General features: G+C 44.3%; 1 protein-coding gene across 3 annotated transcripts; it reads left to right on the forward strand.

The window, feature by feature from the left end:
- The first annotated feature begins 100 nt into the window (after positions 1-100).
- NDUFAF6 (NADH:ubiquinone oxidoreductase complex assembly factor 6) lies at positions 101-21,675 on the forward strand. Of its 3 annotated transcripts, none has more exons than XM_083622759.1 (9): positions 101-334; positions 3,100-3,199; positions 3,635-3,757; positions 8,871-8,927; positions 9,894-9,996; positions 11,445-11,578; positions 16,004-16,105; positions 20,776-20,832; positions 21,531-21,675. In XM_083622759.1, exons 1-9 carry the CDS (start codon positions 126-128, stop codon positions 21,657-21,659), a joined length of 1,014 nt encoding a protein of 337 aa, XP_083478885.1. In that variant the 5' UTR covers positions 101-125; the 3' UTR covers positions 21,660-21,675. The 3 variants fall into 3 exon arrangements, with proteins under 3 accessions (XP_083478885.1, XP_083478886.1, XP_083478887.1); XM_083622760.1 differs by having other exon boundaries at positions 108-334; positions 3,100-3,203; XM_083622761.1 differs by lacking the exons at positions 101-334; positions 3,100-3,199; positions 3,635-3,757 and adding an exon at positions 5,679-6,467 and having other exon boundaries at positions 6,637-8,927.
- Positions 21,676-22,156: the final 481 nt, after the last annotated feature.

Genomic DNA, 22,156 nt, shown 5'->3' on the forward strand with positions numbered 1-22,156 from the left:
CTTAGTCTGGCGCTGATTAACAGGAGGGGGCGGAGCTGCCCAGCGGAGTGTCGGATTGGTCAGCGCGAGGAGAAGGCCCGGGACAATCCCGCTCTGATTGACAGGAGGGGCGGGGCTTGAGCAGAATGGCGGCGGCCGTGGCTGCAGTCGCGGCGGCGGCTCTGGGCCGAGGGCTGCGCCCGTCTCCCTCCGCCTGGCAGCTCCGAGGTCCGCTCGCAGGCCGCAGCCGGCTGCTCTGCCCCGCCGCCTGCGGAGGGGGCGCGCCGGCTGTGGGCGCTGCCTCTCACCAGTCGGGGGCAGGGGAAGGCGAGCGCTACTGCATGGAGCTGCTGCGGTGAGTCGCTGCAAAGAGCTTTTCCCCGCCCAGATTCCTCCTACTCGCGCCTCGGATTTTTCGTTTCGGTTTATTTTTGAAACGCTGCGATGATATGTTGGTGCATGTGTGCTGTTGGTGCATATGATATGTGCCGCGCATTCGGCGCTGCTCGGTGGCCCCTTGAGGGTTTTCGATCGTGTGAAAAGAGGGAGACCCGTGTACATTCCCTCCTTGGGGGTCACCTCTAGTGGAGCACATGGTGTCTCCCTCTCCAACCCACCCCAATTTTATCCTGCCTGGTGCCTTCCAGATGTGTTGGCTGGGCCTAGTGGGAGTTAATGTTTATTTTCCATTTTTTCTCTCCCAGGAGCGAAAGGTGAACATGGTTTTGTCCGCTTCTCCTTTAATCTTCACAACGAGTCTGAGAGCCAGTGACAGGCTCAAGGTCACCCAGCCAGCTTCATGGCAGAGGGCGGAATCGAACCCTGGGCTTCCCTGGATCGTAGTCTGACACTCTAACCATTAGGCCACACTGGCTGCCCGCCCAAGCTGTGTTAACCTTCCAGTTGGATTACTGCAATGAATGCATGTTATGCAGGCCTCCTTTTAAAAAGCAGTCCAGAAGCTGTAGCTGGTACAGAATGCTGTCTCTGCCCATGCAATGTGTTGGACAGCAAGATGGGGGATCATGTTATGCTCACCTTCGAAAGCAATGTGTTGGCTGCTAGTGAGCTGCTGGGCCCAGTTCAGGGTCAACATCTGGAGGGCACCAGGTTGGCCATGGCTGCCTTGCAACAACCTTGTGAGTTGGGTTAGCCTGGCAGCTGCTGCTGACTGGCCCAAGCTCACTTACTGAGCTCCATGGCTTAAGTGGAGACCTGAAACTGGGTTTCCCCTGTACTTGTATGACACCATAATCATTACTCCAGAAGTCATTTAATAAAGTTTGTTGCTCTGTGAAGAGCCTTGTCAGAAGTTCTTTGCTCTCTGGTGGATCCTGCATCTGAACTAACCTACCAGACAGTGAGATTGATAGAGAAGGGCAGTATCCCAGTGGTAGAACCATCTGCCTTGCATGCAGGTCCTGAATTCAATTTTCAGCGTCTCCAGGTAGGGCTGCAAGACCCTGGGATGAAATCCTAACTCAGAAAGAAACAGCTTCCTATGTTCTTATGAACAAAGGCAGGCACAGCTTTTCTCTAGAATCAAACACATACAGCAGAATGAGATTGCAAAATGCTGGCTTGAGGCTGGCTGATTTAGGGTGAAGCAAGTTGCTACTTACGTAATTGATTGTTATAGTAGTTTTACTCCCTGGGGGGAGGTGTTTGTGGAATTTTCCAGCTTGGCTGCCAAAATTACTTGGGCAGCCTTGGATTATTCACCTTGACTTTGGGGTCTAGTGGCCGTGAGCCATTTTGCTCACATCTCATGTTGCAAAAGGCAGGAGGCTTCAGTGCTGAAGTGGTAGAATGAACTGCCATCACACCGTACTGCAGGTAGAGGAATCGTATATGACAGGCATGTCCAACTCCCAAGAGACTGTGATCTACTCCCAGTATAAAAAAACTGGCAGTGATCTACCCATTGTCATTGGAGGGAGGAGGAGCGTGCGTGGGGTGGGTGGATTGCCCAGAATTGCTTTTTTTAGGAGGGAAATGCCCAGAATTATTGAGCTTTTGGGGGCGAGGATTGCACAGAGGTTTTTTTTAGCTTTCCCCCATAACTTTTTGTACACAATAAGGATCCTGTAATCTACCAGGATCAGCTGGGGATCTACCAGTAGATCACGATCTGCTGGTTGGAGATCCCTGGTATATGATCTCTGCTGCTGCTGTTGCTGCTTTTTAGTGATTCTCTACAACTAGAAAACCAGTATTGCTAGTTCAGTGGTGCATGATACGCTTTCAAGTGATTCCCCAAACCATGATGGAAATAATTATGGAGTGAGAGGAAAATGCCCAATCCTGTCACACCGCTGATTTTTTATAGTATTGGGAACCCCTGACGTTGCATATCACTGCAGCCCAGAGTTAAGCATTGGTAATGTTAAAGTCTACTATGAGTGTGCGCTGCTCCTTTTATAGAGCACAAGAGGTTCCTGCCCTCTGGAACTTCTTCCAGTCTGAAAACTGATACAGGGGAGACAGAAAAGGGAGAAAAAAGCAGAGGTAACTGGGAGAAGAATATCTTTTTTCCATGGTGAAAGAGCAGGAGCAAAAGTGTTTGGCAGCATTATATTGGGATAGGACAGCATAGAGATGCATAGAGATACCGTAAGAACAAAGAGTTTCTGCTGGCCCCTGGACTGAACAGGAAGCCAGTCTAGGGATTGAAAGAGGAGCATATGCTTTTCGTGCAGAAGCTCCCAGGTCCAATTCCCAGCATCTCCAGGTAGGGTTGAAAGAGACTCCTCCTTGAAACTGTGGAATGCTGCTGCCGGTCAGTGTAGACAATAATAAGTTAAATGGACCAATAGTCTCCTTTGGTATAAGACCACTTCCTGTATTCCCAAGGGTTGACTGCATGATAGTGTTCTAGGCAGGAGCGGTCGGATGGGGAATATAACTGCAAACATCTCCATGGGTTCTAAGTTTAAACCACAAATTCTCCCACAGGGGGTTTGTTTGCTAATGTATGTGTGGGTGGTCTTGACAGGAAGAGTGCTTGAAATTGCATCATGCATTCCCTGAACTGGGGACAGTTTGTATTTACTTCACTTTTGTTTAAATGAGCTTGTGACAGAACATAACGCTTGTATCTATTTTTGTTTTCCTCTCTAGGAAACGTGACTATGAAGGGTTCCTCTGTTCGTTACTGTTGCCTGCGGAGTGCCGTCGCTCTGCTTTTGCTCTGAGGGCCTTCAATGTAGAACTAGCCCAGGCAGGTATTAAATGATACATTAGTAAAATGTTGAATCCTTTTTTTAAAAAAGTGACATTTAAATTTGCCTTTTTTCCAGTTCCATGTTACACTGATCTGTTCAATGAACTTTCCATAATGTACCCCACATCTCTTTGAGTGGCTGCAGCAAGGGTGGCCTACATGATGTTGTGGACCACAATTCCCATTGGCCATTCTGGCTGCGAGTCGGAGTTCACAACATCTGGATGGCACCATGTTGACTGTCCCTTTGTAATGTCTAAAATCTTTGTTTTGTGCAGTACTGATAGCCAGCTTGATTGTGCGGTGAATAAATGTAGCAGGTGGCACTCAAGGAATTGGGTATATGCAAAGAAAGAAATGTTGGCTTGATTATTTTAAGATCAATAAATTGCAGCATTATTCACTACCAACATAACGTTGCTGCTGTTCCAGATTAAAGAATCCGTAAGTCAGAAGACAATCGGCTTGATGAGAATACAGTTTTGGAGGCAGGCTGTGGAAGACATGTATCATGACAACCCACCACAACAACCAGTTGCCGTAGAGCTGTGGAAGGTAAGAAGTATATATGTGTACTACAAATCACGTGTGTTTGCCATTCTTATCATCTCCCAGGACATGCTGTTGGCAAACCAGCCATTTTTGATGCACTTGGTCTAAGCTTGAATTCAAGGTGATTCAGATGTTTAAAAGAGGAAATACAAGCACAGCTGCTGTTTGCCTCTGAGTGGGAATTTTGGTATTTCCTTGCATTAGAAAGTCATGGGAAGATTAGGCCAGCCATTATAACTGACCTGTCAAGCTCAGCATTCTTCAGTCAGATACCTGGGCCTGCTTTATTTCAAGCATCTAAATCAAGGGCAGTGAACCACTGGCCCACAAGCCATATCCAGGCCCACCAAGCCAATGGTGCCATTGGGAGCACTGAATGAACCTCACCCATACCTTCTGTCATTGACAGCCCTGAGAAACAGCATGGAATCATTTGCCGCAGGTTGGGGTGCAAGTTCTTCTTTCTGGGGCCCTTCAATCTGCTCTCGATGGCAGCAGGTAGAGGAGAGGTGCTTTGTTCAGGGCCGGAAATGGTAAATCGGGTCAGAGGCTGGTGGGTAATTCCATGGGGCTTAGCAGGATGGTTTAAAACCTTTCCACCCAGCCCAGGGCTGTGATGTGAAGTAAAATGCTACTACCACCACCGCCCCACCATTGCTCTGCTGATCAGTGAATGCTCTGTTTGGTGTGTGTCTGCTTTGATGTGTGCTTGCATGTGTGAGAGTGTGGTGTGGCCACACTCGCTGCTAGCATCTGCCCCAGAGGGGTTGCAATGGGACAATGATGTTATCAGGCCGAAAAAAGTTAGATACCCCAATTTAGGAAATCTGCAGAGTGCTTCATCTGGTTTAAGCAAAGTAGATTAAAAGTTAAGCAGCTCTCCACAAAATCACCTGCTGATCTTGAGGGGAAATAGCCAAGGAGACAATGGGAATGCATTGCTGTGCTCCATTCTGTTATGAATCAACTCAGGTAGGCACACTTCTGCTGATCTCTAGGTGCTCGCAAATCCACTCATCAGTGGTGACTGTCACTGGTGAGCAGAATGCGCTTCCCGAAGGCTAGCTTAGTTTTACCCCCAACGTGATTCTCAGAAATTTCAGAGGAACAGTAAAAAAACTGCCTTCTGCCAAGCCAGACCATTGTAACACCATAGCAGCAGCAATTCATGAAGGTCTTCAAACAGAAATCTTTCCCAGTCCTACCTGGGGATACCAGGAATTGAACTTGGGCCCTGATCCCTGTGGTTTGCCATAGAGCTATGGCTTTTGCAACCAAATTACAAAACACAGATGTGAATGTATTCCATTGAAATCAATGTGACCTCCACCTGGTGCATTTCAGGAGTAGATTAAGGCTGTATTTCTAAGCATTCTTTATTGACAGTCACCCAGTTGTTGCTGTTTTTAAAAAAGATGAAACTTGCTTCCTAGTAAATTATTTTAGATGTCAATATACAGTGTTTTAAATCCAATGTTGTGCTAGAAAGCAATTACTATAAAAGCTGGCCATATTGCTTTTAAAATGTATGTAATGGTATTAAAGTCAAGAATAATAGAAGAATAATCAAATCTGTAAGGGTGATCAAATCTTCAGTCCGGAATGCTTTTATTGGCTAGATATTCAAGTTTCCATACTACTTTGTGGGTAAAGGCAGATGTGGTCTGAAAAAGGATGTTGTATTGTGTCCCTCAACTACAAGGTGAGCTTGGCTCCACAACTGGAATGGCATATATATACACCAGCAAACCAGGCATCATTCTTGGGTTTCCCACAATGCTCTTCCCACTATGCTTCTGGCAAGCCTTCCTGTCTCTTAGTGTGAATGCTTATCTGTCTGTCCATTAATATTGGTTTGTTTTTTTAAGTACACCTTTTTGTTTAAAGGCATAACTGATATAGGGGTGCAAAGGGCCAGTTGTTCATATGAGGAGGGTTTGGCCAATCAGCAGAGTACTCTTGAAAAGTACAAAAGGGTTCCTTCCCTGCTCCCCTGTAGAGGTTGATCCTGGATTAATTTGGATTAATTTTGGATTAATATTCAGAGAAGGCATTTCCAGAGCAACCACTCCCCCCAACCTCTTATTTATCTATTTATTAAATTTATATACTGCCTGTCATCAAAAGATCTCAGGGTGGTTTGCAAAATAAAAACAAGGTGAAAGCACAAATAAATAGTCAAAGCAGAAGCAACAGAACAGTAACCCCAAAGGCCTGGTTGAAGAGGGACACCCCCTCCCCAATTAAACCCCTTCTCTTTCTCCAAAGATCTCCGGTACATAAGTATCCCTCCCCTTTTATGCACACAAGAACCGCATGAGGTAGTAGATTGGGCTGAGATACACAAACTTATGGAATATGCAGAAATGGCGAAACTTACCGGAAGAATAAGAAATCAAGATAACAAACTTTTTATAAAAGACTGGAAATGGTTTATTGAATATTTACAGATAATTTTTCCAACAGATAAAAACACTGGCAGGATTACTGTTATAGCCGGCAGTTACATAAGCATATATATTTAAAGAAGATAAATAAATGAGTAAGAAAAGTTAATTTGGATAGGCAGAACATATTAAAAAATAAATTTAAGGAACCGCAAAAATAGGGGGAAGGAAGGCAAGTTTTAAAATGTCAAAATGATTGTAAAATCAGTGAAATGTATATATCTGAAAAATATAAATAATGTTTTGGGTTTTTTTGAAAAAATACCGTATTTTTTGCACCATAACACTCACTTTTTCCTCCTAGAAAGTAAGGGGAAATGTCTGTGCGTGTTATGGAGGGAATGCCTACGGGTGGCATGCCTACGGATTTTCCTCCTCTAAAAACTACGTGTGTGTTATGGTTGGGTGCGTGTTATAGAGCGAAAAATACGGTAGATTAGGCTGAGAGACGGTGAGTGGCCCAGGGTCATGGCCGAGTAGGGACTCAAACCTGGATCTTTCTTGTTCTAATCCAACACTCTAACCACTATACCTGTCTGCTGCATGTGCCATGCAGTGTACACGTTTCAACAGATGGCAGAATGCTTATTGTTCTCTCCAGTCCTTGGTGTCTCCTTCCAGGAAGGGACGTGAATAATTTTGCCAAGTTCCTTTTCAATGGCTTCCTCGTGAGCTTGGCTCTTGTTCCTGATTCCCTTTCCAAGTCCAGTACAGCTTGTTTACTATACTTCTTTTATTTTTTTTGCTATGGACTTGTCCAGACTTGTTTTTCTGAGTGCCCCTTATAGATGAGTCATAACTTTATTCTTTTGTGAGTCAGAGAGGGAAGAGAGTCTCTCAGAAGAGTGGTGTTATTCAAGCAATTAACATTTCTTCTGCTGTTGCACAGATTGCGCACCATATTTTTGCTACTCGGCACGTGTTATTGATAAGAATTTTATTGTTTAATCAAAGTATTTACTACGCAGTGGGGCCAATTCTTCCTCCAAGCTGGTTGGCATACCAGACTTCATACACTTCTAAATTGGGTGTAATTCGCGTTTTTCTGGCACGTACATGATTTTTTAAAAATAAAAATAATCCATCTGCTTGCCAGTCTTTATTGTGTCATTCCCAGCATTTATTTTCAAGATTTATACTTAGCCTTTTGATCAAATCATCTCCAAGGCATCTTAAAGCAGATTATAATAATACAGCACACAGCAAATTAACTTGCCTTCTGGGGATGGGGTTGTAAAGAGAAAAGTGGAGGGGACGGGATACCCTTTCTGCAACTCCCTGGGGTTCCTGATTTTCATATGCAACTTGCAGTGAGCCCGAGATAAATGGTTTCTCTCCCTACCCCCAAGTCTGTTTTTTATTTATAAAAGTATCTACATCCCTCCTTTGGTGGGCATTGCTCATCCAAGGCTTACAATATTCACTACAGAATAAAATAACATCCGTGGGTGATACCCAGCTAAGCAGTTCTGCTAGTGCAAGCAGTTTTCACTACACAGCAGAACTTCCTCTCCCAGCACACCCCCTGAATATGTTTTGGGAGTTCGTCCAACCCTCCGGAGCAGATTTAGGGGATGCCACCCCATAAAACTACATGGGACGCGGGTGGCGCTGTGGTCTAAACCACTGAGCCTAGGGCTTGCCGATCAGAAGGTTGGTGGTTCGAATCCCCTCGGTGGGGCGAGCTCCTGTTGCTCTGTCCTAGCTCCTGCCAACCTAGCAGTTCAAAAGCACGTCAAAGTGCAAGTAGATAAATAGGTACCGCTCCAGTGGGAAGGTAAACGGCGTTTCCGTGTGCCACTCTGGTTTTGCCAGAAGCGGCTTAGTCATGCTGGCCACATGAGCTGGAAAAACTGTCTGCGGACAAACGTCAGCTCCCTCGGCCAGTAAAGTGAGATGAGCGTCACAACCCCAGAGTCGTCCACAACTGGACTTAACTGTCAAGGGTCCTTTACCTTTAACCCCATAAAATTAAGCTCCAATGGCCGCAGCGTAAACAATGATTTTAAAGCATCTTATAATATATGCCAGTTAAAAGAAATAGAAACAACATAACATGACAGTAGTATCATGTTAGAGTCTATCTTCTTTCACAGAGGTGAACATGGATGCTCATAGCATGTGTCTCTTTAATGTCTTAGTTGGCATTCACCAGCAGTTTGTGGTGCAATAATCAATACTTCTGATATTTATCTCTTATTGCCATAATTGATAGTTCACTCAGCTGCTATCACTGATGAGCAAGAGAGTTGTCTCAGCCCATGCTTTCACTCTCCATTCTTTCTCTAAATTAGCTTGGATGTTAATGTTAAAATCCCAACTTAAACTACGCATCTGGCAGAAAACCTGATGAGTTCAAGATGTCTCTCTGGAGTAAATAGGATTATGGGGGAAGGTTTGGCTTTTTTCCTCTTTTTTTAAAAGAAACAGTCTTTTATTTAGTGGCTGATTTATATGATATGATGATGGAAAGGGAACTTTATATAAATCAGTAGTAGCTTTAAGACACATGAGAACAAAACAACATGCAAATAAAATATGACCTTCTAATAAAAGCTGGTATTGTCAATATTGCTCTTCCCCCATGTGCTCTCTGTTCTGACCTAACTATATTCTGGTTTGGCTTTTCCTTGTTCTCAAATGATTACATTGTGTTCCATCATTTCCAGGCAATCAAGAGGCAAAAGTTAACCAAAAGGTGGCTTATGAAGATTATTGATGAAAGGGTAAGGTTTGTCCCCGTTTAAAATATTCATCCATGTGAGCTTTTCTTCTACTTGATTCTCTGCCCAGAAAGCCTGTGGGAAACAAAATACCCACCTTCATATAGGAATAAAGTTTTCATACAGGATTTTTTGTTATACTATGAGCATATTTACATTTGAGTTACAGTCATTGCATTGTATCAAGCTCTGCTTTTCTACTTGTGCAATGGAACATCCCTTCCCCACACCTCATACCCTCCAAATTTGCTCTGGAGCTGTGGTTCCCAATGTGGGGCACATGCCCCACAGGGGGGCAATTTGATTTTTAAGGGGGGCAATTTGGAAGTTTGTTTAGACCAAGTTAATGGCCTTTTAGTCTTCCTCCACGTGAACAGGAGTTCACTTTTTGAATAGTAAGAATTATATGTCATGGGGGGACGGGGGACACCAGGATTTTAGAGATGCTTAGGTGGCCAAAAAAAAAGGTTGGAAACCACTGCTCTAGAGGGTTGGGAGACCCACTGGAGCAGGTTTTGGTGGTGCATTGGGACAGGAAGGAAAAGTCCTGTTGTGCAATAGGAACTTAGGCAACATTGGATACAACCCATTATTCCCCCCTCCTCCAGAAGCCCTAAACTGCAGTGAGAGCTATGATTAGTTTCAAATTAAGCCAGCCTCAAACCATGGCTGTGTTCATACATAACAACAAGCCAAACTTCTTGGCGTATTGTGATGTTTATTGGGAATGAGCAGCATGCTGGTGCACACTGCCTGTTTGCTCCTGTTCTGCTTCTCTTCTGTAACGAACAGGATAAAACGAACCAGGAAGCCTTGACTTCCCATTTCGTCTGAAGCAGGGATTGTGGTTTATTGCTCTCTATTCACTATTTTTCCGTGATGAGAGTTTGCTTTGATACCAGCAATTCATTCAGTCAATTTAGCCCTGTCTTACGAAACAGGTTTTGCTTTCTGTGTTCAAACTCCTAGGAAAAGAATATGGATGATAGAGCCTATCGGGATATCGGTGAGCTTGAAGCATATGCTGAGAACACCCAAAGCGCTATCCTTTATCTGACGTTGGAAATGCTTGGTAATGCTCTTTAGTTATCATGTCTGTCTGCCTTTTATCAATGGGTGCAGAATCCTGGGGACTGTAGCTTACAAGTCCCAGCACCCTAACAAACTACAGTTCCCAGCATTCTCTGGGGCAAGCCAAGTGCTTTAGATATATGGTGCGGATATAAGGCTTGTGAGGCATTTCAGCATTGCTTAAAAAATTAGCTTATATATAGACTTGGTGTTGACGCCTGCAATTTCACACAGCACTATAATCACAACAGTTGCAGTTAGCACGAGAGAAATATGGTACAGCAAATTCAGCCTCCGCTTTTGGAGCCACCTTGCTCATAATTTTTCAGTTGTCTTGTAGGCACTCATATTTCTCATTGCTTACACAGAGAACCTAATTCCTGCTGTTTTGTGTAGAAAAAAATTTAACAAAGGAAGGGGTTGAGCTCTTGGCTTATGAGCCTACCATTGTCCTAGGCATTGCCCAGTACAGTGGTAAATCAAGCATTGGAATAAAATGTTTTGTCTTTACTATCAGGTCTTAAGGGCAGTCTTTGGAGACTAGCCCTAGTATTTACTATCAATACAAAATGAGATTCTTTCTTTGTGTTGAAAATATTCTAATATTAATGCTGAAATGAGATTTGCCCATCTGACTCAGTATTGTCTATTCCAGGGTTTCCCAAATTTGAGTCTCTGTTGTTGAACTACAACTCCCGTCATCCCTGGCTAGCTGGACCAGTGGTCAAGGATGATGGGAGATGCCCCAACAACAGCTGGAGACCCAAGTTTCTGTTCTGATGGGCAGCAGCTCTCCAGGGCTTTAGGGAAAGGCATCTCCCATCATCTGCCACTTGATCTTTTTAGTCTGAGCTACCAGAGATTAATCCTGGGACCTCCTGCATACAAAGCATGTGATCTGTCCCCAAGCCGTGCTACTTTGCCAGTAGTGGGATTGCATGCCACCTTGGCAAACACAATTTTCCAAACCTGCATTTGCTTAGATCTTGCAAACACGGGACAGGGTGCATCCTTTGTATGGCAGAATTGCTGGGTGAGGGAACAGCTGAACATTGCTTCCCACTGAACTTACTAATTAATGATCCCCAGCTCCCACTAAACAAACGTAGAGTGGGAAACCTTGTGTTTGCCCTATAACGTGCAGTTCTGTCCTCGGACAGCTACTGTTTTAACATTGCTTGTGGCTTGAGTTGTGCTTTGCAGCTAATCGTGTGTAAGTCCCCACTGGGTGAGGTGGAATATAGAATCACAAAATGGTAGAGTTTTAAGGGATCCTGGGGGTCATCTGGTTCAACCGCCTGCAATGCAGGAATCTCAACCTGTGGTCTCTCATCCTGGTTCAAACCATATTGGACCCTGCTTAGCTTTGCAAATGAGCATGCCTTCCAGTAACTCTGCTCAGGATTTCATTCACAGGGTGGTTTTGATCTTCTGTTTCTGCAAGGACAGGTGTGAAGGACCTCCATGCCGACCACGCTGCCAGTCACATCGGGAAAGCACAAGGCATTGTAACCTGCTTAAGAGCCACTCCCTTCCATGCTAGCAGAGGGAAGGTGTTTCTGCCCATGGACATATGTATGCTGGTAAGGCGGTACAGCTGGGATCCAAACTCATAGCAGAAATCACAACTGCCTTTTTTCTCCAGACTCTAACAGTAGGGCTTGTTGAATTTTTCAACTTTCACATTCCAACAATGAGAGGTGCTAAAAAGTTTGTAACATCACTTGGGAATCCAAAATATATTTTGGTTAAAGGTAAAGGGACCCATGACTGTTAGGTCCAGTCACGGACGACTCTGGGGTTGCGGCGCTCATCTCACTCTATAGGCCGAGGGAGCTGGCGTTTGTCCACAGACAGCTTACAGGTCATGTGGCCAGCATGACTAAGCCGCTTCTGGCGAACCAGAGCAGTGCACGGAAACGCCGTTTACCTTCCCGCCGGAGTGGTACCTATTTATCTACTTGCATTTTTGGTTACATTAATAAAATTTAGTTTTGCTTGGTAAATAAAATTGCATAAAAATCATTAAAAATGATTGCCAAGTACTTGCAGCTATAGTAGTAGTAGTAGTAGTAGTAGTAATAATAATAATAATAATAATAATAATAATAATAATAATAATAATAAATTTTATTTATACCCCGCCCACCCCGTCCAAGACCAGGCTCAGGGTGGCTAATATCAGGTATAAAAACAATTGATTAAAATACAACTTAAAAACAGGATTAAAATACAACTTAAAATGCAGCCTCATTTCAGTGGAAGTATAGATTAATATTATTTTTTATTTCTATATTATACATATTTTATATTACCTGACACTTTCAGAAGATAAAATTAAAATTCTTTGGCTTTCCGAGAGCAGTTTATTTGCTTCTTAATCAAACATAGACTTAGCACACTAAAAGTTGTCCAGTCACAAAGATAATAGAAGATTTGAATTCCCCACACCCAAAAGCATATTTTTAAGACCCCTCACTGAAGAAATTTGCAGAAATTAAGTTTCACCCTTAAGATGACATGTGCTACTGTAACAGCATCTGTATTTGATCAGGACATTGATGTAAAATTTGATGGCTTATTAGCTTGCATTTCCATTATCATACATTCCAGTATTGCTCCTTTCTTGAAAGGGCTTCACTCAGTCATGTGGCTCATTCTGATAATGAGCAGGAAATAACTGAAAGGCTTTTTACCTAATCTTTGGAACAAAGTGCTTCTTGATGTTAGGTTGCTGATTCCTGTGGAGTGCAATGTTACCTGTTGAGAGGGATGGGGTGAGCTCCTGTTGCTCAGTCCCTGCTCCTGTCCACCTAGCAGTTTGAAAGCACGTCAAAGTGCAAGTAGATAAATAGGTACCGCTCCAGCGGGAAGGTAAACGGCGTTTCCGTGTGCCGCTCTGGTTCGCCAGAAGCAGCTTAGTCATGCTGGCCACATGACCCAGAAGCTGTATGCCAGCTCCCTCAGCCAATAAAGCGAGATGAGCGCCACAACCCCAGAGTCGGTCATGACTGGACCTAATGGTCAGGGGTCCCTTTACCTTTACCTACGTACCTACTCTTGAGGAGCTTACAACCTAAAATTTGACACAGGAAAACTACAGAGGAAGGGAAAGCAGGGGGAAACAGGGTGGCAAGATGTGACAGTTTCAGTTAAACATGTGGTTTGGCTTTGTCACAGCCTAGTAAAATGGTATGTACTGTGGCACCATTCACATAACAAAAAACTACCTTGGAGATATTGACATTTTCAAAAGTGGGGGGGGGGTCTGTGGCTTGGCCTTTGGAAAACAGGGAGTCCACAGCAATGGGGAACCACTGACCTAGTACAATAAAGAGCCCACAGTTGCCTGCAGTTTCCACCCCCTAGTTTGCTAAAAGGCCATGGAGGAAGGGGAGCTGCTGTCTCTGCAGTCCAGCCAGGAATGTGGCCTCTTAGTAGGCTAGTTTTCAAAGCTACCGTATTTTTCGCTCGATAACACGCACCTGACCATAACACGCACATCGTTTTTAGAGGAGGAAAACAAGGGAAAAAACATTCTGAATGAAACAGTGGATGTATCATTTTTGTGCTTCATGCTGTGGCCACAGACATGTGATCTGATGGTGAATTGGGGTGACCCAATGCAAAAATCCTGAGAATCCCTGTGGATCCATGCTTTGTAACCACGTTTTTGCACCATTGCAGCCCCAGGCAACAGTGGGTGTGTGATTTTGGGGGGGGGGCAGGCTGTAGCCATGGACATGCTATGTGCTCTGATGGTGAATTTGGGGTGACCCAATGCAAAGATCCTGAGGATCCATGTTTTGTAACCACGTTTTTGCACCATTGCAGCCCCAGGCAACAGTGGGTGCGTGATTTGGGGGGGGGGGCAGGCTGTAGCCATGGACATGCTATGTGATCTGATGGTGAATTTGGGGTGACCCAATGCAAAGATCCTGAGGATCCATGTGGATCCATGCTTTTTAACCACATTTTAAGTGGGGAAGGAAGGAAAAATACAGAATGGACAAGGAGCACGAGAGGGGTGTGCAGAGAAGCAGCTGGCTAAGAATGCAGGAGAGGGGTATAACGGGAGGGAGGAAAGGAAGGCAAAAGTTTTCCCTCACCTACCCACCCAAGCCAGCCAGCTCTCTCTCTGTCTGTCTCTCTCTCTCTCTCTCTCTCTCTCTCTCTCTCTCTCTCTCTCCCTCCCTCCCTCCTGCATGTTTTCAGCAGCACCGGAGCACAGAGACGACACTCTGCTTTCCCCTCTGCTTGCCTGGAGGGGAGGGGCTTTCCCTGCTCTTTGTTCCGTTTGAGCAAACACAGCAAGGAAACAGAGGCGGGTGGGCAGTAAGACCCTGAGGCAGAATGCAGGAAAGCAGCCACTTCCTCTTTTCAGGTTTCCCTTCTCCGAGACGCGCGATTTGATTTTTGCCTGATTTTTTTTGCCATTTGGCTCCAGGGACCACACATTCGCTCAATAACACGCACAGACATTTCCCCTTCCTTTTTAGGAGAAAAAATCTGCGTGTTATAGAGGGAAAAATACGGTACTTGTACCCAAAGGGCTGGTGGAAGAGAGATGGATCACGCACCCTACCCTGCCAGTTTCCATGCTGGCTATGCAGGAGGGATAGAATGGTCTGTCCCTTCTCTGTCAACCCACTCACTTGTCTGAATGGAATTCCTTAGTTTCCTGCAGCAGCCAGGTGCGCTTTGTTAAATACACAACTGGCCTCCGTCACAGTGTGACCTTGGGTAACAGGAAGCCTCTGTTGTAACTTACAATCGAGGGTGGGGAAGTTTGGCTTGTTTCTTGGAGTGACTGGCACACGTTTATTATTAATAATAATTCAATTTATATCCCACCCTTCTGCCCAAACACACCACTGAAACAGTACCATTAAAAACGTTCCAAGAACAGTTTTAAAACAATCACATTCTCTCAGCCAGCGTCTGGAACCATGCCTTTCAGCCATCAGATACCTGAGTAAATGAATATGTTTTTAATTCCCCCCTGAAAGTCAATAATGGGTAAGACAGATGGGCCTCACCAGGGTAGGGCAATGCCACAAGTGAGGAACCACTACAGTGGTACCTTGGGTTACAGATGCTTCAGGTTACAGATTCTTCAGGTCACAGACTCCGCTAACCCAGAAATAGTACCTCGGGTTAAGAACTTTGCTTCAGGATGAGAACAGAAATTGCGCAGCAGCAGTGCGGTGGCAGCAGGAGGCCCCATTAGCTAAAGTGGTACCTCAGGTTAAGAACAGTTTCAGGTTAAGAACGGACCTCCAGAACGAATTGAGTTCTTAACCCGAGGTACCACTTTACTGAGGAATTCCTGTCATGGCACAACACCAGCAGGGCAACCCCAGAAGGCCTCACCTGTTGATCCAAGATGGCTAATACTGGGGGAGGCACTCTGTTAGATACTCTGTTCCCAAGCTGTTTAGGGCGTTATATGTTAGCACTAATGCTTTGAATTGGGCCCACTAGGCCAGGGGTGTCCAACCGGTCAACCGCGATCAACTGGTCAATCCCCAGGAGGTTTGAATTGATTGTGGTCGATCGCGGGCTCTTTTTCCTTTGCGGGGGAAAAAGAGGATCCGGCCCTGCCCTCTCACCCTGTCCTCAATTCATACATGATCCCTAGAACGGAAGACAGAGTTTTTGCTGGGAGGCTGTTTGTTTCCTGATCGATATTTTGGTGAGCGACTTTTCCCTTTTCCCCCTAAAGAAAGCTCAACATTTTAGACCTGCCCTTCTAAAAAAGGTCAACTGTTTTTGCCTGACCAGAAGCAGGTAGAATGATATTTCTGTACAGGGTATGCAAAGCCTGAGGATGTTTCATGAGGGAGGAAGAGTGTGGGATCATGTGCTGACATGATGCGATTTAAAGTGCCAAATTAAAAATGATAATTGTGCTGCAATTGTGTAGGCAGGCCATTCCTAATTTATTTACCAGAAATGTTTTTAACTTGTCATGTTTTCTCCTCCTCACCCCCTTCCTGGTGTATTAGCATGGTGTTTCGCAAGAGGATTTCATCAGACGTAATCAGGAGAAGAAAATGAGGGATGTAATATATGACATTGCCAGTCAGGCACATGTACATCTGGAGCACGTGAGTTTCTGCCCTTTTCCCTGATATCTCTGTAAGAATATTATTGTAAATAATGACTGTGCGAAACAATTCCTCCCTTTAGACTTTCGTAGCATCCAGCATTTTGATGGTAGACTGTATAGCCTTTGGTTGTTGGTGGCTTTGAGCCGATGGATCCCACCCTGTTTGCCTAGGATGGGGCTGAAAAATGAGCTTTGAATGTGATCAGAAGTCTTATATGAAAATTTTATGATATTCTATATTTTATGATAGGGTGCCATGGAAATATTTTCATAAATAAATTTTCATGCTTTTAAAAAAGTCCGGTGGAATCTACACACATATAAAAACGCTGTGGAAAACTGCTTTTTTCATTGAATTTGGCGTAGCTCACTGTCGCCATCTAGGGTCACATTTGTATATAGCACTTTACGGCGCATTTGAAGCGTTTTATTTGCAGCCGTATAGCTGAGTCCCAGTGTTTAAGTGAGCCGCTTCCATCTGAAGAAAAATCAGCCTTCGAGCCCCAATTCAGAGTATTCAAGTAACCTGGGGGAAATAGTCCCCTCTCTGACTGCTATTTGTTCCCAGAGGTGCTGTTTTGCTGGAAACAACCCCTTTAGGGGCAAATAGCAGTTGGGTTGGGGGGGGGGTCAAGAAATTTTTGATGCATGGCTTTGTTCCAGATCAGGGCCCCCATGGATGCTTTCCCTTCAAAATTATAAATGCCCAGTATAATTACATGTTTTTAAAAGCATGAGCAACACGGCCTGTAACTTGGCCCCTGCAAAAGTGACATCTGCTCAGATACTTTTCCCGGGGATGCCTCCGAAAACCTGCTTCTGCTAGCAGCTGGTGCTGTCTTGCAGTTCAGCCCAGGTGGTATCCCTGATTAGTGCTGTCACTTTCAGGTTTTGCAAAGCCAATGGAAAGAGGCACGGGCTTTCTCATGCCCCTCTTGGTGCCTGCGCTGTCATTCACACCCGATATAACGAGTGGCAAACTGAGCGAGACAAAACACAGCAAAAGGGAAGGAGCTGTAACTGGCGCGGGCAGCATAGCCCAAACCACAAGGCCCATTTCTTTTTGTTCTGCAGTCTCTGCTTGTCCTGTTTGACAGTAATGCGATGCGCTGTGGACAGGGCCTTTTGTTGAAGAATCAGCTGGCACTTTTGTTGGATGCCCCCGTCTCCACTTGCAAGCTGCTCTGCTGCCGATTCCGCAGTTGGACGAAGGCTCCTTTCTCAGCAAACCATTAAATAAATTGGCATCCTCTCTTGTCCCAGCCCTGTTCCCCACCCACCAACACAGACAAAGGCGATAGCTAGGTATGATCCATAATACATAAAGGATATGTATTAATTCTGTTTAGAATGGATGAAAATAAATGATTCACAGTGAGTGCGCTTTAAAGGGTCAGTTCATGTTTTTGGTAATACAGGCAAGATTGGACTGTATTTTCAGTCAATATACTGAGCTGTAACCGGATTGAAATTATTGACTGTTGTAAATGCAAATTAAACTAAATTGATGAGTGCCTGCAAAGCTTGATGAAAGTTGCTTTTCTAGTGAATCTTCATTTATGGCCAGCAGAGGGCAAAATGAACCTTCTGTCTAAGATGATTCAGATTTTCTTTCAGTTTGATGTCCTCAGAATTGTAGACTTAACCCTGGGAAATGTTGTAACTCCTGCTAGCATCCTGATTTAGTTCTGTGTGTCTCTTGATTAACATCCATCTATGTTTGAAAAGTGAAATAATGTGCTCTCTGCCAGACCTTCAATTAACTACCATACTTTTCTGTGTATAACATGCCCCCATGTATAAAACACCCTCTATTTCTGGGGACTCAAAATTAAGAAAATCATTGTTGAGCTTTTTTGGGGAGGATTGCCCACTCGCACACATCAACAAAGCAACCTATCCTCTGTCCCAACGCGGAAAAAAGCAGCAAAAGGCTCACTCATTTGACACAGCAACAGCCAATCAACAACCACCCTTGCAGCAGCCACCAATAACAATCTCCAACTCGCAGCAGCAGCCAATCACACGGCCCCACAATGCACTACCCATGTATAAGACAACCCCTAATTTTGAACATGATTTTTGATTAAAAAAATATAGTCTTATACACGGAAAAGTATGGTATTAATTTCATTTGATCTCTTTACACTGGTTTTTCCTCCAAAAAAAAGAAGAGGGGGGGAGGCCAAAGCAGTTAACAATACTTTACCCCAAACAAATATAACAATATTGGAAATGGCAAATTGACTAGGGATGCTTGAGCAGTTTGGTTTCTGTGAATTCCTTGGGGCTCGGACGTAGTCTTTTTGATGGTGCTTTATCAGTGACAGTAATGACTGGCCATCTTTTAGCTTTGACATGCTAAATATTTCTGTTGTTGGAGAACTTGGCCTACAAAGGGATTCTTAGAAACCAAGCAAGTCATTCTTATTTGATACTAAGATTTTGTTTAAGTTATTGGTGGAAACACATATACCGTATTTTTCGCTCTATAAGACGCACCAGACCACAAGACGCACCTAGTTTTTGGAGGAGGAAAACAAGGGGGAAAAAATATTCTGAATCCCAGAAGCCAGAACAGCAAGAGGGGTTGCTGTGCAGTGAAAGCAGCAATCCCTCTTGCTGTTCTGGCTTCTGGGATAGCTGCGCAGCCTGCATTCACTCTATAAAACGCACACACATTTCCCCTTACTTTTTAGGAGGGAAAAAGTGAGTCTTATAGAGCAAAAAATACGGTATATTTAACTGCATTTGCAATCCAAATGACGCTGAAATATTTACTTCAGCCATCCAAATAATCTGTGGAGTCTATTGCTCTGCCAGTTGCTTCCTACTCTTTCTTGTTGTTTGTTGCATATCTTGTTGCCTGTTGCATATCCTTCCTGCCCACACACCACAACCTAGTCATTCAGCTGCCTGGACAGCTGAAATAGTCTTCTTCTGTGTTCCAGCACAGAAATAGCAATGCAGTGCTGTGAAGCCTCTGTATGCTCTCCCGTCCAGCATCCATTGGCGCATGGGAGAGAGCATGCAGTATTATGGCTATGCTCTTTTGCCCTGACATTTGGCTGCTTCTGTCAGTCTTGCAAGATGGGCACTTAAGGAGAAAATACAGTGCTCTTTTCAGCTTGGCCTAGTGGGTGTGTTGGAGTTTGGTTACTTACCTGAGCCACTGTTGTTGTTGTTTAGTCGTTTAGTCGTGTCCGACTCTTCGTGACCCCATGGACCAGAGCATGCCAGGCACTCCTGTCTTCCACTGCCTCCCGCAGTTTGGTCAGACTCATGTTGGTAGCTTCGAGAACACTGTCTAACCATCTCGTCCTCTGTCGTCCCCTTCTTCTTGTGCCCTCAATCTTTCCCAACATCAGGGTCTTTTCCAGGGAGTCTTCTCTTCTCATGAGGTGGCCAAAGTATTAGAGCATCAGCTTCAGGATCTGTCCTTCCAGTGAGGACTCAGGGCTGATTTCCTTAAGAATGGATAGGTTTGATCTTCTTGCAGTCCATGGGACTCTCAAGAGTCTCCTTCAGCACCATAATTCACTGCCACTGAGTCGGGCGCAAATGGCACCTCTGTCTTATTGTGATACTTAATGTGCTTGTCTTACACCTGGGTTGCAGCTGATGTGTGGAACATATTCTTGTTTTGGTTGTAAACCTTCAAGGCAACTCCAAATCAAGCAAAAGTGTTTGGTGGTTGGTCCTCAGTTAGAGCTTGAGAGTAGTGCAATTCTTGGTCATTTTTTTGTGATGACCAATGCATTAATACAGAATAAAACTTCCTTTTACATCCAGCAACACAGTTAAGAGTGTGAGTCAACAACTTTGATCATGCATAGATCAGACATTGGCCTATTTCATTGTTCAAAGCTTGGATTGTCACCACAGCACTAATAGAAATAAACTGTTGTTGATGTTGTTGTTGTTAGATGAGTGGGATGTAGCTCAGAGCATCTGCTTTGCATACAGGAGGTCCCAGGTTCAGTTCCTGGTATTGTCAGCTACTGCTGTGAAGGACTCCTGCCTGAAATAATAAAAAAATATTATTTATATGCTGCCCATCTGACTGGGTTGCCTTAGCCATTCTGGGCAGCTTTCCACAAAAATTAAAAATACATTAAAAACTTCCCTTTACAGGGCTGCCTTCTGATGTCTTCTAAAAGTCATATTGTTGTTTATCTGTTTGACATCTGATAGGAGTGTGTTCCACAGGGCAGGCGCCACTACCAAGAAGGCCCTCTGCTTGGTTCCCTGTAACCTCACCTCTCGCAGTGAGGGAGCCATCAGAAGGCCCTCAGAGCTGGACCTCAGTGTCTGGGCTGAAAGCCTGGAGAACTGCTGTCAGTCAGGGTAAACAATACTGAGCTCAATGTTCTAATGGTGTGCGACGACTTCCTGTGTTTCTATAGTGATGGCATAGTCCAGAGAAGAGGGAAAATCTACAGGATCATGTTTCTGGCAGTCAAAAGGTTACAGAGAGTGTAAAGAAGCACAGTTAGATTTTGCAGGGACTGTGGCGTGTTTTCCCAGGTCTGCTGTTACATTTTGATGTACATGATAAACCTGATTGTGCATGGCATGACAGTGCCCAGTTCATGAAAAATATTGCGGTATGCTCAGTATTTTAAATTGCCTCTTAAAATCTAACGTGCTTTTTCTGTCTCTCTGCAGGCTAGGTCCTTCAGGAAGAATGTTCCTGTTAAAGCATTTCCTGCCTTTCTCTATACCGTAAGTGGGGCTACTGCATTTTTACCCCCTTGAAAATAGCTTGGATCAGCAATGGATCTCAAAGATATTGATCTCTCCCTGAATACTTCAAGAAAGGTTGGGGTGCTGCTTGTAATCTGGGTGGCTCTGTTCCCTCCCAAGTGTGCCCAAGGCCTTCTTTGAAATGTAGAGCTCCTGTTTCTTAGATGCACATAGGAGTTTGATGTGTTCTGCAGTGCTTCTTCTGATAGCGTCATTCTCTCCATAGCCAGTGTTCGGGCTGTGGGTGCTGTTGGTTTTGTAACAAGAATGGCACCACTTTTGCACAAGAGGGAGGAAACCACAGGCTTTGAGTATCCCAGGGTTTGCAAAAGTACAAAATCTCTTGGGGGTGTGAGGAAGCTAAAGAGGGTGGAAGGGAGACAAAAAAATCCCCATGAAGACTGAGCATACTCAGTGGATTCCCAGCACAACATGGGGGGGAGGACAGAAAACCAGGAGGGGGGTGGGGTGGAAGAAAAGTATTGAATATCTTGATCAGGCACACTCTACATTGCCAAAATTTTGTTGCAGGCTTGACTTTTGACATCTTAACTTTCATCAGTGTGGTATTTTTATTTGGTACTGATCACTATAAATGGATGTTTCATCCGTTGCTGCTGTAATTTCTTGTTCTTTCACTTTAGTAATAATAATAATAATATCCCTTTCTTTTCCAGGCTGCTCTTGAGGATTATTTGAATAAAATACAGAAAGTTGACTTTGATATATTTCATCCAAGTTTGCACAGGAAGAGCACTTTACTACCTTTGCATTTGTATATTAGATCCTGGAAAAAAACATATTAAAGTGTATTCGCCATGAGATCCGAGTCTTTCTGGTTATTTTTGGCTGAGTTTTAGCCTCACTCACCTTGCAGGTTGTTCTAAGTGACATACATAATGATTTTTCACCCTCTTCTCCTTCCCTGCCCACTGTTAACGCTCACAACAATCATGTTAGGAGACTTAGACTGATCTAGTATCACAGAGAAAACTTATTGGCTAAACCAGGATTTGAACCCAGGTCTCCCCATTGATGTCCATCACTCTTCACTACACCACACTGGCTGGGCTTCTAGTTTAGACTGATCGCTGGCAGGGGAGCCAATTCCTAGGGCTCTTTTTCCTGGCATATGTGCTGCTTATGTTGAACACCCTGGCTAGCTATTTGTTTATTTAAACCGTGTCTTGCCTTTCCTTTTGTGGCTAGCAACAGATTAAAACAAAATCACAAAAATGACTAAAAGCAAGATTTTAAAAAAGAGACAACTTCTGGAGAAGCTGCCAAAACATTGGGATGTACC

This window comes from Podarcis filfolensis, assembly GCF_964270895.1.
Source record: "Podarcis filfolensis genome assembly, chromosome: 7".
NCBI lineage: Eukaryota > Metazoa > Chordata > Lepidosauria > Squamata > Lacertidae > Podarcis > Podarcis filfolensis.